The sequence below is a fragment of the Convolutriloba macropyga genome, chromosome 4 (assembly GCF_964194025.1).
Source record: "Convolutriloba macropyga chromosome 4, txConMacr16.3, whole genome shotgun sequence".
Lineage (NCBI taxonomy): Eukaryota > Metazoa > Xenacoelomorpha > Acoela > Convolutidae > Convolutriloba > Convolutriloba macropyga.
The window spans coordinates 56336934-56358544 of NC_134471.1; the positions used below are offsets into that span (position 1 = coordinate 56336934).

General features: G+C 34.5%; 1 protein-coding gene across 1 annotated transcript in view; it reads left to right on the top strand.

Annotated features, from left to right (window-relative positions):
• The window catches only part of LOC142338539 (40-kDa huntingtin-associated protein-like), a 238221-nt gene that overhangs the window by 204425 nt on the left and 12185 nt on the right, over positions 1-21611 (top strand). The window contains exons 2-4 of the mRNA XM_075388328.1: positions 799-924; positions 5751-5870; positions 11809-11959. Coding sequence (XP_075244443.1) covers positions 866-924; positions 5751-5870; positions 11809-11959 — 330 coding nt within the window. The 5' untranslated portion in view covers positions 799-865. The remainder of the gene's footprint in view (positions 1-798; positions 925-5750; positions 5871-11808; positions 11960-21611) is intronic.

Here is a 21611-nt window from a genome sequence, read left to right on the forward strand (position 1 = left end):
TCAAATTTGAACATATTTTTGACAATGAACCATATTTTGTTTGTTTTGAGTGCAAAATTTCTTGAAGCGTTCAATTATAAATTTTCCTCCAGTTTTTTTTTTGGACTTTTTTGGTCAGATGCAGCTTCAAATGCAGGTTTTATTATAGGTGAAACTTTTTTTATTTTGATCAGAATTTGTTTGGCAGTATTAACTCAACTTACTAAAGCACCTAACTATTAAGAAAACTGTCCAAACAATTCAAATTTCTGAGCATTTTAGCGTATTTTTTTGTAGCAAAATATAAAAAAAATTATTGTTTCGTGGGCTGTTTGGTTTGAAAGAAGACAATTAGCTACATGTGATTAAAAGAAAACTTTGTGTGATTGTCACATTTTTTTCCACCGGAAATTTTTTGAATTTAAATTATTAACACTTCAAATAAACTTTTTTTGAGATATACAATTGAATCAAGTATGGAATCCCAAATGTTTTTTCCCCGTAGAATTGATTGCGAATGAGTTTACAGTTTGATATTTGCGCCTATCACTAAAATCCGATGATAGTGCATCGAGTTTGATCGTTTGGCTATCGGATCGTTGTCAGTTCAGGATTGGATAAATAATTACATCACGCGTCTGCTCTTGGCGATGTCTTTATTTATAGGTAAGGAGCAGTAGATAGAACTGTCGATAATTTTTTGTATTGTGTCGCATAGAAATTTTAAAGCTGCAAAGTTACCCTCTGGTTTTAAAAGTGATTTTTTCAGAGCACAAATTCCATCGAATTGTTTTTCATAACCGTTTTATTTTTCTTTTCAGGTTTGCGATGACCTTGATGCGGTAGAATTTGGTGTAAAAAAATAGAAAGGTCTAGAAACTGAAACATGGAAACTGCTGATGAGTTTTGGCGCATGTACGAGCAGCTTTCGCAAAGGTTGAAAAAGTAAGTCTTTTCAAGAGAGGTAATTTTCAAGTGAACAAGCCAACTATTCAACCCACAAACTCATTAGGGTTTTAATTTGATCTTCTAAATATCCTTCAATGGCTTTTGATCTTATTGCCTGTGCACGTTTGAACTTCCGACGAAAAATAAGCATGGTTATATTTTCTAGTCAATTAGAGGAACTCATTTAGGGGTCGTTTTTTGATAAAAAGGACTTTGATCTGAAATTATTTCAAAGTGTTGACAGAATTCAGTTCCAGTCGTTTAAACGTGATCAAATGAAGCATTGATAGGTTGTATTTTGCATTATCAGTTAATTTAGTCCGCATAAAAGCCTCTGCATTAAAGACATGACGTAGTCTGCAAGCGAATGTTAATATGAAGGTTTTATTTGACTGAACTTTAAAATCTGACGCGTGCTTTTTACGTAGGCTAATTTAGCTAACTTGGAGAAAGGGTTAAAGAAATTGCTTCGGGATGGTATTTAGCAGCGAAACAGACTGTAGAAATCGCTGTTTACCAAGAAAACGTTGCCTTTTAAACAGACATGTTCAGGAGCCACCTTGTGTCATCACTCATAATTTAAAGTTAATTCTCCAGAATCACTTTTGTGAGTGGATTCAATTTAAAGAATAAAATAAAGTAATTCGTCAAATGAGAGTATATTGGTTAGTTTTTTGGAAAATTAAGAAAAAAATGTCGCTGGTTTTTTTTTTTGAAAAACTATAATAACGTGTTTTAACGTACTATTATTGCAGAAACTTTTTCATCAGACATGTGCTTTACATATAGCCCGCTTGCTTCACGGAAAATGTCTCGGATCATATTTCACCCCAATTGAGATTGAAAATTTGGTTAAGGATCACATTTAACGTACATATTAAAATTGATACAGAAAATACTAATTTGACCTGTTTCTATGATGTCAAATTTGCAACTTACGAAAATGCTTTGTTATTAAAATTTGAATTTGGTCAGAAACCATATTTTTGAAATTCAAAAGGTATTTTAAAATCAAAAAATCAAAACATTGTTTTAAGAGAGTAAGATATTTGTTAATTTTTCTCTGGACCGCTGCATTTATTAATTTCTCCCACACAAAGTTTGTAGAAATTATGTTAGTCCTTAGGTCTTTTATTTTATGAAGCTAAACGGAGAAAGTCCGGAGGGGTTTAAACGGCTGAGTAGCTCTCTTGAAGCATTTATTAATCTTTAAGTATGCGATTCAGTGTTTTGAAAATTTATGGTGTTAATTCTGCGAGCGATTCGCCCGAAGTTAATTGGTTATGTTCTATTAAACCTGCTCATGATTCTATGCGCAGTTTTTCTCCTTTGACGCTGTTCAGATGGAACAAAATTTTGGTTTTTGATTGCTCGCGAACGAAGTTTGAAGCAATTAATGTAAACGCGTGTGTCTTTTTATGCAAAAATTTTGCTTAACCGTTTTCTTCTAGAAATTTCTTTCGATTTCACTTCTCGAGTGACTTTTTCATTCTTGACGTCTTGATTTTTTTTATTTCAGTTACGAGTCGTAAGAAATTAATCTCTTGCTCAAATAAAAGCGATTGTAAGAGATGGCCGTGCATATCCATTGTATCCAAGTGGTCACTGTCCACGACTGTCATCCGAGGTCGCGGGTTCGAACCCTTCCCTAGTCCTAAGTTTTTTCCTCCATAAACGTTTCTCTAGCCCATGCCCAATCTAAAATTGATTGGATCGCCAGTTGTTCGAGAGCAATTCGTCCGTCGATAGGCAGTTTATATTGACGTTATTGTTTGATATAATTATCAGTTTTTTTCTGCATTTATTTATTCAAACTGACATAATTTTAATCTGCTATTTAATTGGACTCTTGAGCTGTTTTGGCATCGAAGTTCTTAATTGCCTCAGAATGATTTTAAAAAGTTAGCAGTCCTCTGGGTTTCGCAATTTGATCCTTGACTTAATTTTTATAAATTGACTCCTATTTTCGAACATCGGATGTCAGCGTTTTTCTGCTTTCTTAGCAAAGTGTCTTTCGAGGTAACAAAGTTCATGGCTGCAAAATTTGAGTGCAGATTTTTCTCTCCCCTGGGTTTTAATTTTGACGTCAAAATTTTTTGACCTGTGATTTTAGGCTTTCTAAAAATCAACAATCTCATTCTAAAATTAAGAATGATTTGATTGCTTAAAGCTGATGACACGCTAGTCTTTAAAGGCATCTCACGCTAATTAAAAGTTAATTGAGGGCTGCCTTAAGAAACAATTCGTAAGCTGGACAGTTTTGCTATCATTTTGCTTTAAAAAAGCAATTGAAGTGACTGAAGTCACTGCTAGAGCATCCTGGATTTAAATATTCAAGTTTTCTTACTTTCACTTTAGTTCGAGGGCTTTCATGAAGCATCAATTAGGTTAGAGGAAGTATCTTGTATTTGATATCTTCAAAACTTTCTAATGTATAAACGTTTTTTAATTGCCGCAAGGCGATAGCAGGAGCTATTATTGGCCTTGTCTTGTTTTTTTTTACGATTCAAAAGAGTTCTAATTGTTTTCGGGCGCTGTCTTTTCACGATTCGAAGAGGAATATTGGAGAAGTCCTTTTTTAAATCAATTTTATGAATGTGAATTTTGAAGCAGGAAATGAAACGCATGAACAACTTTGGAGTGGTTTGGGTGCTGAGCAAAATTAGTAGAGCGGAAGTAGTGGCTTTTAGTTCATACCGGTGTTTTCGAGTGAGCGAAAAATTGACATGTGAAAAAAGTTTGAAGCGAGTAATTTTTTTGTTCACGTGCGCTTTTTATAACATTTTTTTATTCATAAGTTTGTTTAAAATATTGTTTTATTTTTAGGGTTGTCTGGAAGTGGTTTGAAGGTTTCTGGTAATTAATATGAATTTTATGCCAATTCGTATATTTTTCAGCTATTTTGCTGATTTAGCGGTGAGTTTTAGCCATTTTGCTGATTGTTTTTAATAGCCGCCCTCATCTTCTCAGCCGGCGATTATTGCGCTCGTTTTTTTTACTTCGTCAAACTTTTTTTCGCTTTACCATTTTGCCGCTTTTTCGACATTTTGCGTGAAATCTTTTTGACTTCTCTAGGCTAGTTTTTCTCTTCTCTCATTCTGCTAAAAGTGAATTTGAACATCAGTTGCTAAGCAAAGCAATTCAAAATAAACAGAGTCGGTATAAAAAATTGAAGTCAGAAATAGAAACGGAATAAACCCATAAAGCCCAATTTTAGATTCCCGCTATTTGAACGTCGTTCCTATAAGTCTTAGTTACCATCTCTAATGCTTATTGGTGTTGATAGTAGCCCCTGTAGCCTCTCTCTAAGAAACAGAAGTATGTTCAACTACGAAATGCCATCAAAATAAATCGGACTTAAAAAATATTTTTGTACAAAAATCTTTTTTTTTCAATATATTCTATTCGTTCAATCCCAATCATGCTTATTGGAATCAACGGCGGCTATTTTCCGGCAATCTGCCGGGTATGTTTTTTAATTAGGATTTGACGCCTACTAATTTGACGCTTAGAAAGACGCCTATTAATTACGGATTTGTTTTTCTCATTTTTTTTTGTAGTTTGTGGTGCTTTCTATAATTTCAGACACGTTTTTAGCTTATTATGACTTTCCTATTGCCTTGTGAGCATTTTAATACTCTAATTTGACTAAGTCATTTTTGTCTTTGACTTCATCTGCCCTTGTGTTATGAAAAATTCGTTGCTTTTTTCTAGTTTTTTTAGTTTAATTTCGTGAAGATTTTTTATCATGATTTTACCTCAAATATTTTTCCTCTTGAGTAGTTTAGGTAGGTGCTGGGTTTTCTGAGTGGGATGTTTTTTTTTGTTTTCTTCTAGTGTCCGGAATTATTCCGGCTATGTGTTTTTAAGATCTCTTTACAATATTTTCATGTTTTGTCACGCCGAAACAGGAAGCGGAGCGAAAAGGCGAGCGTTTTTTTGGGTCTTGGAATTTTTACAGTAATTTAGCAGTTTGAGAAAACCGTACATGAACAAAAAGTCGGTTTCTCGCTCGTGGTTTTTTTGTCCTTATGCGTCAATTTGACTTCAATTGTAACGTCTGAGCATTTCATATTATTGTTTTTTGTTTGTTTCTCTTACTATCTTTTTGAGACTGCTGATCTACAAATCTATTAAGGTCACTTTTCTTAAGAAATCCTGAAATGGAATGAGTCCTCGCTGCTAAATAAAGCTTAGATGATTCCTAAAATTTTTGGTGGTTTATATGTAGATATATAGTTAAACTTTACTTTTTTGGCATCTAATTTTTAACGTAATCAAGGCATTGTAGCTTTGTAGATATTAAAGTGGATTTTGTGAAATTGGGAATTAGAATTTTGTATCCGTCAATTTGCTCTGTCGAAAATAGAATGTTTTGCGCAATTTGGTTCTACAACGCTTTTCCTAATTTTTTTCTCAAAATTGAAACAAGTTTAAGTAGCTGTTGCGTATTTTTTCGTGCATTTAGTGCCTACGCTGCTTCAGACAAAATTTAGGCCAATATCTGTGGTTCAGAATTTCGAGTGTGTTAAAAGAGTGTAAAATCGGACTCTTCAGACTTCCGGAATCTTAAAATTTACGCATGTGTGTTCAACGTTGTAAACAACAGGAGTCGGTAATCAAATTATGCGAATAGCTCTCGCAGTTGGTGCTGTAAACACGACAACCAAGAACTTTAATTAGGCATATGCCAATAATTAAAAACAATGATAATAGTTTACAATTGACAATCATCCAATAGAAATATTGGCGTGTTTTAATACGTCGGAATCAAAATTTATTATAACCGATTATCTGAAACTAAATTTTGTTTGCTGTTTTAGAAAGTACTTGAAGAAGACACATTTCTCTGATTCATTGGACCACTTCACAAAATTGGCGAAACATCTGGATGAGGAAAAGTGTCCTCAGTATGCTGCTTTCTGCTCTCTGGCCGTCGCAAAGTGAGATCAATTAAAAACTAAAGATCTGTTTCCATGCTCCCTTTTGAATAATGTATGACTTATTCACGAGTGTTTTGTTTGAATTATGTCACAACATGACTCTAGGGAGCCTGTGCTTGTAATATATTGATGTTGAGCATGTATTGAATACGCGCACTATATTGAGAGACAGCGAAATCTTTAAAATAGGATTTTTTTTGTGAGTAGAATTCGAGAACTTACAGAAATTCGATAAATGAGAAAGAAGCTTGTTGATTTCAAATTATCTGCATACATTACTCAAATGTTATCGCAAACTCGAAGCAAAACAAGAATTAACCCAAAATTTGTGCAAGAATTGTTGATTTCAAAAATATGCAGGAAAATAATACATGGTCGTTGCTTACAGAAAATTGACAAGCAGAAACATTATTTGAAATGAAATTGTCTACCAGAGTGCAAATGGTGCTCCTTGAAGGTGCTCTAAGCTATTCAAATGTAAATGTTTGTCGGCAGAAACTTTTTGTCAACACCTAGGTCGGTTAAATTCTTGTTCCGACTCACTTTAGTGGGGGAGGAACTATATACTCAAATTGGTTTTTTTTTCAGACAATTTTGGCCGATCGATATAATCATCGTAGAGAGTTGTGAGTGGTATCATTAGAAAGCTCGTCCAGCGTAGAATATGGAATTAAAAAGATTTTTTCAATTTTCGCTTTTTATAGGGAGTTAACCAGTTTGAAGTTTTGTGAATATTAGACGTAATTCAACTGTTTTTATGCACATTTTTGGTACTTTTGACCAAATTTTTGTCCATTTTGAAAAAATATGTTGACTCTAGTGTTATTCATTTTATCTCTTAAGATAGAGTAGGGTTGCTGAAATTTGCAACTATTTTATCCTGTTTCCTAACTTCGGGCGCAGTCTCAGTAAAAACTATCAATTTTCTGTGAGTTATAAAATAATGTCGGTAACGGTTTTATATTCAACTAATGGTTTCTTTGTTTTGATACTAAGCGTTTTCATTTTTTTTATTTTTTAGCATAATTGCACATTTTGTGAGTTCATTTTGTTTCGTTGTCGAATTATCACATTATTGAGAGGTCCAATACATGGAAAACATAGTGGAAAAAAAGCACAGCGTTGCAAGAAGGCGTATCTTGATATGATAATTTTTTTTGAATAGTTTGTTTTTTGGTCCTGAGATAGTTATCTCTCAAGTTTTTGTAAATTTTTTCTTTAAGCCTATGTTTGTCTTCCTATTGTTGTGCGCCATATACCTGATAACTAGAGGTATCAATTGCTTACCCAGGTTGTAGAGCTCAGCCTATTTAAAGATTTCAGTTTATAGCTGTTTGTTTTAATGACTTAAAATTTAATTTGAAAAAAAAACTTTTTGCTGTCATTTTTGTCACCATGTAACTCTATCTCACTAATTAGACGTCTCAATTAATTTTGTTGATTCATTTTTTTTTCGCGCTGGGTTTTAGGTCGTGACTGATTGCTTCGACCATTTAGTTTCATAATAAATTTTCGAGATTTCTATACTGTTCAGTTTTTGGGTTTCTTTTTGTTATGTCTACGTAGTCATTTTACAAGGAAGACTCGTTGATGTTGAGATGAAGCAAAAGTGATGATTTACAGTTTTTGCAGGTAACGTCATATAATTATAGTGCTTTGAAGAGTGTGATGTAAAAATGTTGAAATATTTGGCTTTCTTTTCGTATTTGTTATTTTGTGGGGTCGTGACTTAGTCTCATTATTGGCAGGCCCAATTGGCTTCCTGAAGTTTTGCAACTTTATCCATTGCTTTTTATTGCTAATCATAAGTCTGTTATGACTTTTGAAAATATTTTTAAAAATTCGGTTTTTATCTTTTTTTAAATAGTTTTTCAGTTGATTTACGTCTCAGTCTCCGTAAAATGTTCACAACCCGTTTGCAGTGAACTATAATTTGATCGTCACCACGATTTGAGCTTCATACGTTTGTTTTTTTTGTTTCTCGGCGGCTTTTTTTACTGTTATACGAGATTTCATAAAATGTTTGAGATTTTTATATATTTGTACATAAGGTCTTTTTTTCTAAATTTATAACAACAATCGTAAGTCCCATTGGCTTTGAAATTTTGCGCAATCAGAAATTGGATAATGACATGTCTCAATTGATTCCTATGAAGATATTAAAAACATTTTAGTGTTTTCAGTTGATATCTAATGACATTAACAACTGTGAAAATAATTGTTTTCGAAAATGGAAACATATTTTTGAACTTCGCACCTCTTTGCTGTTTTTGTTGACCTGTTAACCAGTCGCTTTGAGGACAGGTCCCATATCTTTTCTACTGAAGTATATGTTTAAATGTTGTGTTTGGGTTTTATCTGATGCGAGTTTGATTTTGTTATAATTTTTTTTTAAATTAGACATCGAGTTTTGGTCGTAAATAGTGTTTGTTGTTTCACTTTTGTTATTGTTCTATCAAGTAGTCCTATTGTAATTAACGTTCATCGGTCCTCCAGCGTGGCATTATTGTATTTCATTGGTTGGTAATTGAACGATATGTATGTGTTTGAAAGTTTTCTATCTCCTCATCATTTGGTAGCCAATTAAATCAAGAATGTGGATGAGCGGGGTCAGAACTTTGTGCGTACGCACATTACCGAGCCTCATTGTACAGCTTAGAATTATTTGGTTGTTGAACAGCATTTTACTGAAAAACGTCAGATTAACTGAGCACATACAGAGAATAGTGCAAAGCTCAAGGTTAAAAATGATGAAAAAGTGCTGAAATACTGTAAAACCTAATTCTAGACCTCAAGAGTTGGACTTTCTATGCACGAGTACAGTCTCTCAATTTCAATTCGGTTAGTGCAGTTCTGAACAAAAATAGCTCAGGTTGAACTAAAGCTGTTTAATTTAACGTCATATTCTCTGAATTGTAGCTAAATTAGTGAATTAATGCATAATCTTAAAACAGGAATCGGAGTAGCCCGGGAGGCTTACTGCCCTGAAACGAAGGCGCTTGCGACTGATTGCTGAGCAGCAGTTATGAGGGGACTATGGTTTATGTTCAAACGTATCTAGAGAATGAAAGTGTAAAAAATAAGTCGCTTTTTCTCAACATATGAGAAAGTCTAAAGTGAGATCTTCTTAATGCGAGAGGGCGTCTAAGTAGGGCGAGAAAAATTGAACTTATAAGAGCGAATAAGTGGTCAATAAACGTGGACAAGTGTGCGGTAAAAACGTATTTTTTTTTTTGCGTAAGTGTTTCCGATTATTTAACTGCAAACTAATAGACTAAGCTCAGCTGCCTCGAATTTCCAGTGAATTACTGCTTGTCTCTGTCAATATTTCTATCGCTATAATGTTACTAAAAATTAATCAAGTAAAAATAAAGTAAAGGAAATATAGTAAAAACAATGAAAGAAGTTACACAAATAAGTAATCGACTATGACGATTTTCAAAAGCCTTCTTGTTCTGTGTTTGTGTGGTTGAGAGGGGCGTAAAAAATATTCACAGTCTTATACTTTTGGTGTTATTATATGAAAACCAAGATTTCTAAACAAGAAACCGCGAACTGATAACGTGGCAGCTAACAGAAAGCTCGAATGACTTAAGGGATCTTTTCAGCAATTGCCCCCCTTTGGTACCTAGTAGAGAATCGCCACCCCTTCTGTGCTATACTTTACCACGATATTACTTGGCCTACCGTTTAGATAGCCGAATAATAGTTTAAGCGCAATTGCGGACCGCTGTTCATGGCCATGCCTCTCATGCGCTGTGGGATGTAATCCGGAAATCGCCGGTCGGTTATCGCGGCGAAGCGCGCCCACCGACCCGCCAGTCGGCAATTCCTTTCGCTTTGAATTCGGGTTCGGCTAGTTGCCATACCATGGCGTATTTTATTCTATTCAATTTAACATAGTATGTGCATGCGTGGAAAGTTATTAGTCGTCTCAGATTGGTTAATAAATGGCTCGCTTAAATTCTATTCAAGAATAGCTACCCCTTTTGCAAAAGGGGGGGGGCAATTGTTGAAAAGATCAGACACGCACCGACAAAAACTGTCAAAATTGGCAGTTCTTATAAAATCTTTTGTTTCTTGGTGTTAAGTCTCCAAAAGCATTATGGTGTTTTTAAAAGCGGAACTTTTAAATGGAACTAGTGGCGGGCGATAAAATCGATTTTGTAGCACCAGGAAAGTGTGCTACGTGAAAGATTTTTGGCTGCATGAAAATTGGCTGGCAAAAAATTCGGATCTTTTCCGCTAGCGTCCCCCCCCCAGTCCTATATAGCCGAAATTTAGGCACCCCCCAAATATTAATGTTTTGCTATCTTCTGGAAAGGTTACTTGGGTTCATGATTACGTACCTAGTATAATACATCAACAACCACATTTGCAACATATTTCAGGAAAATCAATGTTGTAGACCCTTTTACAAAGCACGCAATTCCTAATAATGCAATAAGTACAAGTTTTTGGTTGGTGTTTATATTATATGCAGCTCATTATTATTTTGAACGTATTAATTTCAAACTACCGCTCTGTTAATATTTTCTAAATGCCTATTCACGCGTATTCACATGTAATAATTCATATGCATACATAATGGTAAAACTTACACAAATGGGGGTGCCTAATTTACTGGGGGGTGCTAGCGGAAAAGATCCAAAAATTCATTGCTTTTGCTAATTCTATTACTTGGCCTGTTACTTGCTTTTTTACCTGGCCTGTTTTTATATGTCGACGGACTGTTTTAATATGTCGACGTCCTGTTTAATATTACTTGGCCTGTTTTAATATGTCGACGTCAGAGCACCCAGCTAATAAGCTTGATGTCGGTGGTGTTTACAAAATGCGTCGGCTGCTATTTGCCTACTGTTTTTCCTTGGCAACAGTTCAATGATTTTGTCAACCTTGCTTAGCAAATCTTTTGTTGACAAGAACAGACATGACTTTGTGACATAACGAAAGCAACCTTGTAAGTGAATTCTCCGAGATTTAAAGTTGAGTATTTCGCACGTGTCTCTGGTACAGCATTTACCATAATTTGACGTGGCAGAACCAAGTTTATTATTTTTAACCTTTCCTCAAAATAATCTTATCTCTAACCCACTTGTACACACCGCTCAAGAACTAGCGCCCTCATGCCAGACTCAAGAATTAGCGCCCTCATGCCAGATTACTAAGTGCTTCGGGCAGCTGAAGTTTGTCTTCTAACGTATACTTGATAATGTTAACTATTGTCTGCTCCGCATTCAATTTCGCAACGTTAATTAGAACCTATGTGTAAAATATGCGTAATGTGTAAAACTTTAATCTGCGTACCTTTGAGTCCGTATTTTTAAAACCATGGGATACTTATTGAGTACCGGAAAAGCCAGTTCAGCATAAGCTATTTACGCGTATTGTTTGAAATTTTGTCTTCAAAACTAGCTAAAGTCTAAAATAAAAAGTTTTAAGCAATGGCAGAGCTTCTTAATATATATTTTTGCCACGAAAGGTCTTATATGCATGATTTAGGAGTCACATAAATCAAATCTTCACTCAAATTTTTTCGGAAACCAAAATCAATAGGTTTTGATCTCGTCACTTTATTGATTGCTCTTAAACGGAATTTGTAGCAACTATATTAGTCGTACGGTTTTTATGCGATTTTTTGCCTGACCAAATTTTTGTCTGACGCGTTTGACTTTTCGTCCTCAAAAACGGGACAAACAAGTAACGTTCGGAGAGAATTAAGTTCTCTTAGAGCCTTGCGGCTTACTGGACTCCGTATGGGATTAACCGAAACTGTTTTGGAGACAAATTTATGGTGTGAAGGGTGGTTAGAGTTTGGTTCCCTTGCTCATCGTTCCACCTTAACCCAATGCGCAACCAGCAGACAGACCACCTTTTTAGAATCTATCTTTTTTGTGATATTTTACTCGAGTGCGTGTAAGTTTGAGCTTTTGGACAGGTGTGAGCAGTCCATGGGCAATGGGTTGAACGAGGCCAAGGCGTACAGCGAGGCGGCAGAATACTTCATGCGGGCACATTTGGACAGTGGAGAGCTGAATTATGAAGAACATCTATCAGCAGCTCTCCAGGCTTACTCAGCGGCTGTCAAGGTAGGGATTGAAATCGGTTCGAAGTGACCGAGGTTTAAACCTTTTCGTAGTTTCTTAAATTTTTGAAACTCAGTTATTTTACGCCAGTCGTAACCTTGCTTGGAATAGCATGTAAAAGAAACACTAGAATTGAAAACGTAATAGTCAGTTATAAAAATATATTTTTTGCAAAATGTAACCGAGAATCAAATATCAGTCACCTTTCCTGAACCGATAGGAATTTATTGTGGTTCTATAAATAAGAACAAGGAAGCTGACTTTTGTGCGATGGAATCAAATGTTCCGTCCCCGCTGATACACAATCATATTAATAGCCGCCCTCATCTTCTCAGCCGGCTATTATAGCGCTCCTATTTTTTACAATTCAAAGAATTTGAATTGTATTGGGGCGCTGTCTTTTAAGATCTGTTCACACAATTTCATGATTTTTGAAGTCAAATTGGAGTGGTAATTTTGGTCACGCCGAAACAGGAAATGGAGCGAAAAAGCGAGTGGTTTTGCGGCGTGAATTTTTTTCGCTCTAATTTTAACGTAGAATGAGATAACGGTAGTGGTTTTTTTGTTCACATGCGGCAATTTCACTCTGATTTTTACTGTTTTTTCGATTTTTCGGATCGGTTTTTTTTCTAAATAGTTTTTCCCAATCCATTCACAGCTCATTCTGGACCTAGTTTTTTGTTAGAATCAAAATTACATATCTCACTAGTGGTTTTTTGTTCTCCCTAGTAGCATTTTGACATTGATTTTCTGACGTTTTTTTCTTCTGATTTTTTTTAGAAATGGTTTTTCCAATTCACTCATTGTCCGTTCTTGGTCTAGTTGTTTGTTGAGTCAATGAAAATTCTTTGAATTGTACGTCAGGATTTATCCTGTTATGTTTTTTTTTAAGATCTGTTCACACATTTTCATGATTTTTGAAGTCAAATTGAAGTAGTGATTTTGGTCACGCCGAAACAAGAAGTGGAGCGAAAAAGCGAGTATTTTTGCGGCGTGAATTTTTTTGCTCTAAATTTAAAGAAGAGTGAGAAAACTGTTTGATCAAAAATTTGCTTTCTCCTAGTGGTTTTTTGTTCACATGCGGCAATTTCACTTTGATTTTTACTGTTTTTTCGGTTTCTTCAATTGTGTCAATTTTTTTCATATTTTTCCATTCTCAAGTGCCAGGAAACCTATTCTACGGTCTGAAAAAATTCACTGCTTGGTTTTTAGTTTCAATGGATTTGTTTTCAGCAATTTAGCCTTTCGAATTTTAAAGATTCACTGATAAAATTTGCAATTTTAAGTTTTTCTTGTCTTTTATTTCATTTGTCTTTTATTCGGTTTTTCTTGCCTAAGTAGCCAGATAACCTCATATAGGCTTTGATGTTATGTTACTAAATAGTTGCTAGGGGGCAGTTGGATGATTTTCAACATCTTAAAATAACGCATTTCTATTTTTTGAAATTTGAAATTTTTAATAAAAATTATTGCCTATCGGTCTTTGAACCAATTAGTTTTTAAGGCTTGGAATTGGGTTACTGGATAGACTCTAGAGACACAGAATTGATTCTTAAGATAAAATTATAACAATTTTCAGCGACATGTCATTAAAATTTGCAATTGATTTCACTTTTTTAAAAAAAAATTTTTGTCATTTTTGAGTTAATCGATCTTCAAGGGCCAATGAGTTTTTTCAGGCCTTGCCGATATAATATTTTAGCAATTTCAGAAACAAAAATTGGTTTTGAACATATTTTTGAAATATGTATAATTAAAGGGATCAACTTTTGCCTTAGGGGTAAAAGCTTCAAAGTTCAAGTTTTAGCAATAATTTGTGTTAGTTTGTTTGTTTGTTTGTTTCTCAGTTTTTTGAGATGATTTTGTTTGTATTTTGACTGGCATTGTTCAATTAATCTGCTGTTCAGGCAGAGTACTTCTAAGGTTCTCATTCAATTCTTTGAATTGTATTTCAGGACTTGTCCTGCTATGTTTTTTTACTTCGTCGAACAAAAAAATGTTTTGCTTTACCTCATTTTGCCGCTTTTTCACCATTTGGGGTGAAATCTTTCTGACTTCTCTAGGCTAGTTTCTCTCCTCTCATTCTGCTAAAAGTGATTGTGAACATCAGTTGCTCAGCAAAGCAATTCAAAGTGAACAGAGTCAGTATAAACAATTGAAGTCAGAAATAGAAACGGATAAACCCATAAAGCCCAATTTTTGATGTCCGCTATTTGAACGTCGTTCCTATACGTCTTAGTTACCATCTCAAATGCTTATTGGTATTGATAGTAGCCCCTCTAGCCTCTCTCTAAGAAACAGAAGTATGTTCAACTACGAAATGCCATCAAAATATCTTTTAATATCTTTTAGTCAATATCTTTTAGTCAATATCTTTTAGTCTTTCAATCCCAATCATGCTTATTGGAATCAACGGCGGCTATTTTCCGGCAATCTGCCGGGTATGTTCTATTGTATACCAATTGAAGCAGAGATTGTGCCTTTCAGAAAGTAGTTCATGTTTTGCTATTTAAACTTTGATATATTCTAGTAAAGGATAGGCGCCAGAAAAGGGTTGATACCAGTCAGATCTAATTTCCATATATATCTCTAGAATGCACACTCGATTAAATGAACCGACATGAAATCAACTCCAATATGATTTTTCAAGGATAAAAAAAACATTTTTGCCCAGTGGACACTTAATTTTACCAAAAAAAAACAAAAATTTAGATTCAAAAATCAATATCTATGCCGTTTTAAAATTAAATCGCAAACTGTAATTTCTGTTGGGTAACAATTGGCTTCACTTTGCTCTCAATTAGAATTCAATTTCTCAATTCAGACTTATAAGTAAGTGTAGAAGTGAGAAAATTGACCTTTTGATTCTTTTTATTAATGTAAATTGAGAATACAAAATCAGATCAAACTCACACAAGCTCTATGATCACTAGGTAAGTCACAATTAAGGTATGTCATTGTTGCCCCTGAAACATATCAATCTGCTGTTGTAACAAACCGGCTGTCGAGTCATATACACATTTGCAAAAATTAAAAAAAAACTAATCTCATTGAAAAATTTTGGTGCTTAAATTTGAAAACCAAGTACGGCCTCACTGTAAATTCCACCTCAACTAAAAAAACTAAACACACGCACATATTTTGGTATTATGTATTAAGTAGCTAGAAAACCTTGTTAATGTGATTAGTTTAGGAGCCGAGAAAACAATTTTGAAGGGTAAAGTTTTTCTAAAATCTGTTAATATTTTGCAAAAAATAACAACCAATTGTTCACAAAAGAACACATTGGGAAGTTTCAATTTCCCCGCTTCCGGAAATTAATTGGGCTTCTCAGCAATTAAAATAACTGATTCTTCCTATTTTTTTTTTATTAACAACCAGATTTAACATAAAAAAAGCCAAATGAGTTTAAAAGAAAATATAGACAAAACATTACAAATTCTCAAATTCTTGCAAAATTCACTGATGCCAGTCTTTTACCAATGTTTAGCTGTAAATTGAAAAAGTAATTTAGATTCAGTTGGCCTGATTGTTAACATATGATGACTTTCCGCGTTCTTTTTCGGAAATGAGACCTTTTTTACTGAGACTTTGACAAAAATTCGATTAAAACATCCATAGTCTAAATTTTTACGAAATCAAATATTTCTGCACATTTACTGCTTTAAACTATGAACTGAGAAAAATATAAATTTTTTATTTTAGATTTTGTTCGAACATCTATTAGACCTGTCAGTTTTCAGACTCAGTAACAAAACAACACAAAAACAAAAACGTACAAAATATACAAATTTTTAATGAAAGCTTTGTGTCATAGCCAACGGAATCATTAGTTGCCCACAAACCAATTAAGACTGGAGCATATAATCTCCATCAAAATAAATGCATCGCAATTAGTATAAAGAGAATTAGTACAACGCAGAAAAAGCGACAATGACTCAAATGGCCTTAAACGAAAACGATAGAATGGCTCTTAAAAACCTTAAATTCTAGATCCAAATCAATTTTTTTTGTAAAGGCCACTATGAGACAAATACAGCCTCTATGTCACTTTATTGTTACTAAAACCCTTAAATGATAAAAATTCGGACATAATTCTGTTAAGATTTCCAAAAATTAGAACAAACTAAGATTTCCAAAAAATGAGAACAAACTTAGAATGAAAAGTGAAATGTTTACAAAACTTTAAACCTCGCTAACTCCTCACTCAAAAATAACACAATTTTGAAAGTTTTTTTGGTTGTTTTCCGTGCGTTCCCGCCAGTACGTTATGCAGCCCAAATTACAGCGCACGTTCCATTACATAGGAAATCATTATGCTAAAATATGGCATTTGCGTTTGGGAGTGCAAATAACACGGACCACTAAGCTGAAAAGTTGCGTTTTTTAGTTGACAAGATATCTACCCTCTACGTTTGCCAAGATATCTAGTGGTAACACTCATGATCCACGATAAATATATTGATTGGCCAAAATTGACTGAAAAAAACCATTTGAGCATATAATTCCTCCCCACACAAGTGAGTTCGAAGCGATGATGGGCCTTTACATAAGAATGGTTCAACTATTTACCTTGTTTTTGCTTTTTCAACGTGTAGACTTACAGTGAGATTATTCAGTGATAAGCAAATGTCACAAAACTTTAAGCAATAAACAAAAGTAGTTGAAGTTGATTACGATGTCAATTTTAAAGGACACTAACAAAGTGCTTATCCTATTTTTACAATCCAAACAATTTGAATTGTATTAGTGCTCTTTTTTATAAGATGTATGTGATCACTTATTTTTTCGCTGACTCTTATTTCATAACGGGGATGAAAAAGTAAAGCCCAGTGGTCATTAAGTATCATTTGAGTCCATAAGCTAGCCTTAAAAGTCATTCAAGTGCTTAGTGTCCTGATGTTGCTGGTAATGCATATATGAAAGCTGGAAACATCAGTTTTTGCAGCCTCAGTTTGTGCAGTTTTTTTGTTTTTTTTTCAGCAGTTTTAGTTTTTTGCTCTCTGGATCATCGGCTGACGTTTTTCACAGCCCATGCAAGTCTTTTTTGAGATGTAAATATTGGTGATAAATTTTAACAATTCCAATTTCAAAACAAAATCAGGTGCAAATTTCGAATTTATTTAAAAAAAATTATGTAAATGACTTATTTTGCGTTGTTCGGCTATTAGGGCCAAATAAAACTTTTTTCGCGCCTTGGGCTTTTATTATTGGGTAGATTTTGTACCCGAATTTGGTTTTAAAGATATTAGTTTCAAGATTTTCAATTTTTATTTACTACTGCTAAATTCTCTTTTTTTGACATTTTTTGTTGTTTTTGACCGTTTTCTATGATCTGTCCATGTAGTATTATGCTAAGTTGCTGGTTTATTTGGGATTTGCTATGATCAATTTGGTTTTGTCTTAAACATCATAAAATGTGACAAATAAGGAATGTTTTTCGGGTTTATTGAGTTGTCATTTTTTAATAGCCGCCCTCATCTTCTCAGCCGGCTATTATAGCGCTCCTATTTTTTTTTAACTTCGAACAAAAAAATGTTTCGCTTTACCTCATTTTTCCGCTTTTTCAACATTTTGGGTGAAATCTTTGACATCTCTAGGCTAGTTTCTCTCCTCTCATTCTGCTAAAAGTAATTTTGAGCATCAGTTGCTCAGCAAAGCAATTCAAAGTGAACAGAGTCCATATAAACAATTGAAGTCAGAAATAGAAACGGGATAAACCCATAAAGCCCAATTTTAGATGCACGCTATTTGAACGTCGTTCCTATAAGTCTTAGTTACCATCTCTTGCTTATTGGTATTGATAGTAGCCACTCTAGCCTCTCTCTAAGAAACAGAAGTATGTTCAACTACGAAATGCCATCAAAATAAGTCGGACTTAAAAAATGTTTTTGTAATATTATCTTTTTTTTTTCAATATCTCCTATGCTTTCAATCCCAATCATGCTTATTGGAATCAACGGCGGATATTTTCCGGCAATCTGTCGGGTATGTTTTGCATTTTTTGAGTTCAAGTAAACCTCTCTTGAGTTTGGACCTGGCCTCTTGCGGCAGTTCTTTTTGCAATGCTTTGTTAGTTTTGTTGATTTGATCACAGAGTTTTTTCTTAATGTTAAGTTTTTATTGCTGATTTCACGTTTCTTCACCCTATTTGATATTTTTGGCTATAGCTGCAGTTCACTAATACTGAGGTCGCAGTTCACTCTTTTTTTTTGCATTCCTAAGAAGCTATTAACTTGCCCTGTCATTACAGAGAAACTTTGACGACGTCAGTTGGTTTTTGTTTTAACTTTACTGTTTTGGTCTTGTTTTTTGTCTGCTGGTAAACTAGTCTAATTAATGACAGTACCTTTCCACTTTCGTGTTGGCCGATTATTATTCTCGTGGTTAGTTTTATGGTTTAACAAATAGTTTTTTACTTCATATATGTTTCCCAAAAAAATTTAGGTGCCGTTGAATAGGAGCAATTATTGTAAACGTGTCTTTTTACTACTCGAGGAGGAGTATTGAAATTCTACTGGTTTTTTAGCTGACGCAAGTTTGTTCTTGACTTCTACTTTTGGCTTTTGTTTTCGAACATCGACTTCTGTTTTAGACCGGTGACTTCTGTTTCCGAACATTGGACTTTAACAGTAGCTTAGCTACTATTGTAGAGAATTTAGGAACTGCTGGTAACATTCAAGATGAAAAGGTCATTTTGAGAAATTGTCTTCCCATAACAGTCTCTATTTAAAAACCACTCAAACAACCACACCTATTCCCCCCGCACCTACACCCGCCTATCCCCCGCCCACAATTACCCACCTACATGCTCCCACGTACCACCCCTTAACTACCTCCTAACCCACCTGAACCCCCCACCTAGCCCCCACAACTAGCCCCACCCCTCCCACCTACCCCCACCACTACCACACGACTTCTAGGTTAGTAACTATGTTGCACCACTCTTCGAGTCGTTTCTGGTATTCTACTGGCTGATTTTTTATGCAAAAATTTTCCTTGACCGTTTTTTGACTTTTCGAGTGACTTTCAAGCCCTTCACTTTCTCGTTTTGCGTGACCTAAAGTTCTCTCATTCACTTTTTCAAGCAGCTGTACACAATAGGCGACAACTTAATACTAAAAGTCAAATGATAAGTGCCCCGAAACTGGTGCCATTTTTTTCACTTTAAATCCCATTCAAGCTATATCCCTACCGACTGAAGGAAGCTGAAATTGATGATTATAGCTCCCACTGGTCGTTTGAGAGCAATTTTCCGAAATTAGTCGGTTATGTTTGTTAGTTGATAGTGGTCGATAATTTTAGTTCTTTTTTGTTGTCTTTTCACATACTCCCTATGAAAACAGGCCTTCTTGATGTTCAAATGAGGCTCAATTGAACTTATTTAATATTTTCAGTTAATAGCTGATCGCTTTAATGACTTCAACATCCTATTTTAGAAATTTTTTTGTGAATTTTCGTGTTTTCCTGTATTTTTTTTATTGTGTGGTCTTATGACTCATTTTTATCTTTATTGTGTCAGTAATGACAGGTCCCATTTGCTTCTAAAATTGTTACATGTGAGTTTGGCCATTTTTTGTTGTGAAGGCTTTTGATTGTTATAAGCTCATTTCAAAAAAAAATCAATTGGCATTTAAACTTCGCCCCTTGTTGTTCTTTTGTGTACTTATTATGTAATCTTATTAACGCCATGTCCCGTCTGCTTTCTACCGAAGTAAGAGTTAACTTGTGTAGTTTAGGTTTTTTTCTAATGATATTTTGATATTGTTTCCAAGTTTTTTTCAAAGAAAAATTGGTATTGAGTTTCGGCCGTAGTCAATGTTTGTTGTTGTTGTTGATTGTCTTAATGCAGCCTCCTACATTAACGAGCCTCCTTTTTATTCCTCCCCTTTTTTTTAATTTTAGCCTTATTGTTTATAAGTTCTCTTCGCCAATAACAAATTACACTCCATAGACTATGATCTTCAATACTTTCAAGCTTATTTCTCGATTTTCTTAATTCAAGGTACAGCGTCATAAAGGGGTTATCGATTGGAGATTAAATTCTACAGATTGCATGAATCTCAGTTGAGACACTGCATTGATTTTGTTCATATTTTGTACTGTGACGTGATCTTGACTAAATGACGATTTTGGGAACTGGTTCGCTACAGCTCATTTGGGTTAAAATTGTTCGATACAACAGAAAATAAATTAAATTTAAGCTTAGAGAATCATTTTTATGTCATTAAGCTTGACCGTTGCATTTTGAATCGCTTTAAGTGTATCCAATTATTCTGATATTTCGCAAATGTCGTCTATTTTGAACTTAATGCATGTTGATCGTAAATGCAAGTGGTTTTGAATGTAGACATTAAGGCGTTCACTGTCAATTGCAAATGGGCCAAAAATGGAATTAATGGGAGTGCCAAATTACCCGAGAGAACTGAATATTGAAATAGGCGGGAGGAATGGTTTTCAGCGTTTACGTCAGTTTTGTGCAAAGTGTAGCCGTTAAATAAATCTATTCGAAAAATTACCTAGAAAACCACAGCTAGCACTTTATGCGACAAAGATCAATGTACAGGTTTATGTGGATCCTTGTTTTAATATGCCTAATGTACATCCATTACTAAGAGTATACGGATCTAAAGGTCATATCGGGACTGCTGAAATTTGTGTTGATAAGAACAAAAACAAATAATAGACAAAATTTAACATTAATTTTTAACTTCTAAAGTACCTAACATTTGGTTCTTAGAGAAAACCCGTACCGAATTTCCAGAGCCTATCAGGCCTGATTCAGAGATGTTCCAGAGGTCAAATCTGGGCAGAGTAATACCAAGATTTGGGTAGAGGACCCAAGATTTGGGACCTCTCTGGGCAGAGGCGAAGACTTGGGTTTTTCTGGACAGCAGAGCCCGTGTCTTGGGTTTCTCTGAGCAGAGCTAATTTTGATATAATGCAGATGGTATGTTTTTTAAGGGCTGATGCTCTCTGTGGAAATGGTACGGGAATAGATAAGTTACCAGGATTTTTTGCTAATAGTGCAATCCAATCTAGAGGCACTGAACAACCGTTTTTGGAGCATCTTTGTTTTAAATTTTACTGCAATTATTTTCCCAATGGAACCCAATGTTATTTTGAGCTCGATTTTTAGTCTGTATGCAACTCACTTGTTTTGCTTCAACTGATCATTATGTGCTTTTATGTGACATGTATGATGTAACATCCTTATGATATTATACATGTTTAATAGCCGCCATCAGCTTCTCAGTCGGCTATTATAGTGCTCCTATTTTTTTATTTTTAATCTGTATTGGTGTGCTGTCTGTTTTTTAAGATCTGTTCACGCTTTTTTCGGCTTTTTCACGTCAGTGAAAAATCAAATTAGAGTGGTGATTTTAGTCACGCCGAAGTATTAAAGGGAGCGAAAATTAGAGTAGGTTTAAGGCGTGATTTTTTCGAACGACCTTGGAGTCAGAAATTGGTTTTTGAACAATTTTTCGGTTTTTGAGAGGGATTTTTTTTACATGCGTCAATTTCACTTCTGTTTTCAGAGTTTCTTTTCTTTGAGCGGAAAATGTTTTCCCATTACCTTAGTTCACAGCTTGTTCAACATTTTGACTGAAATCTTTTTGACTTCTCTAGGCTAGTTACACTCTTCTCTTATTCT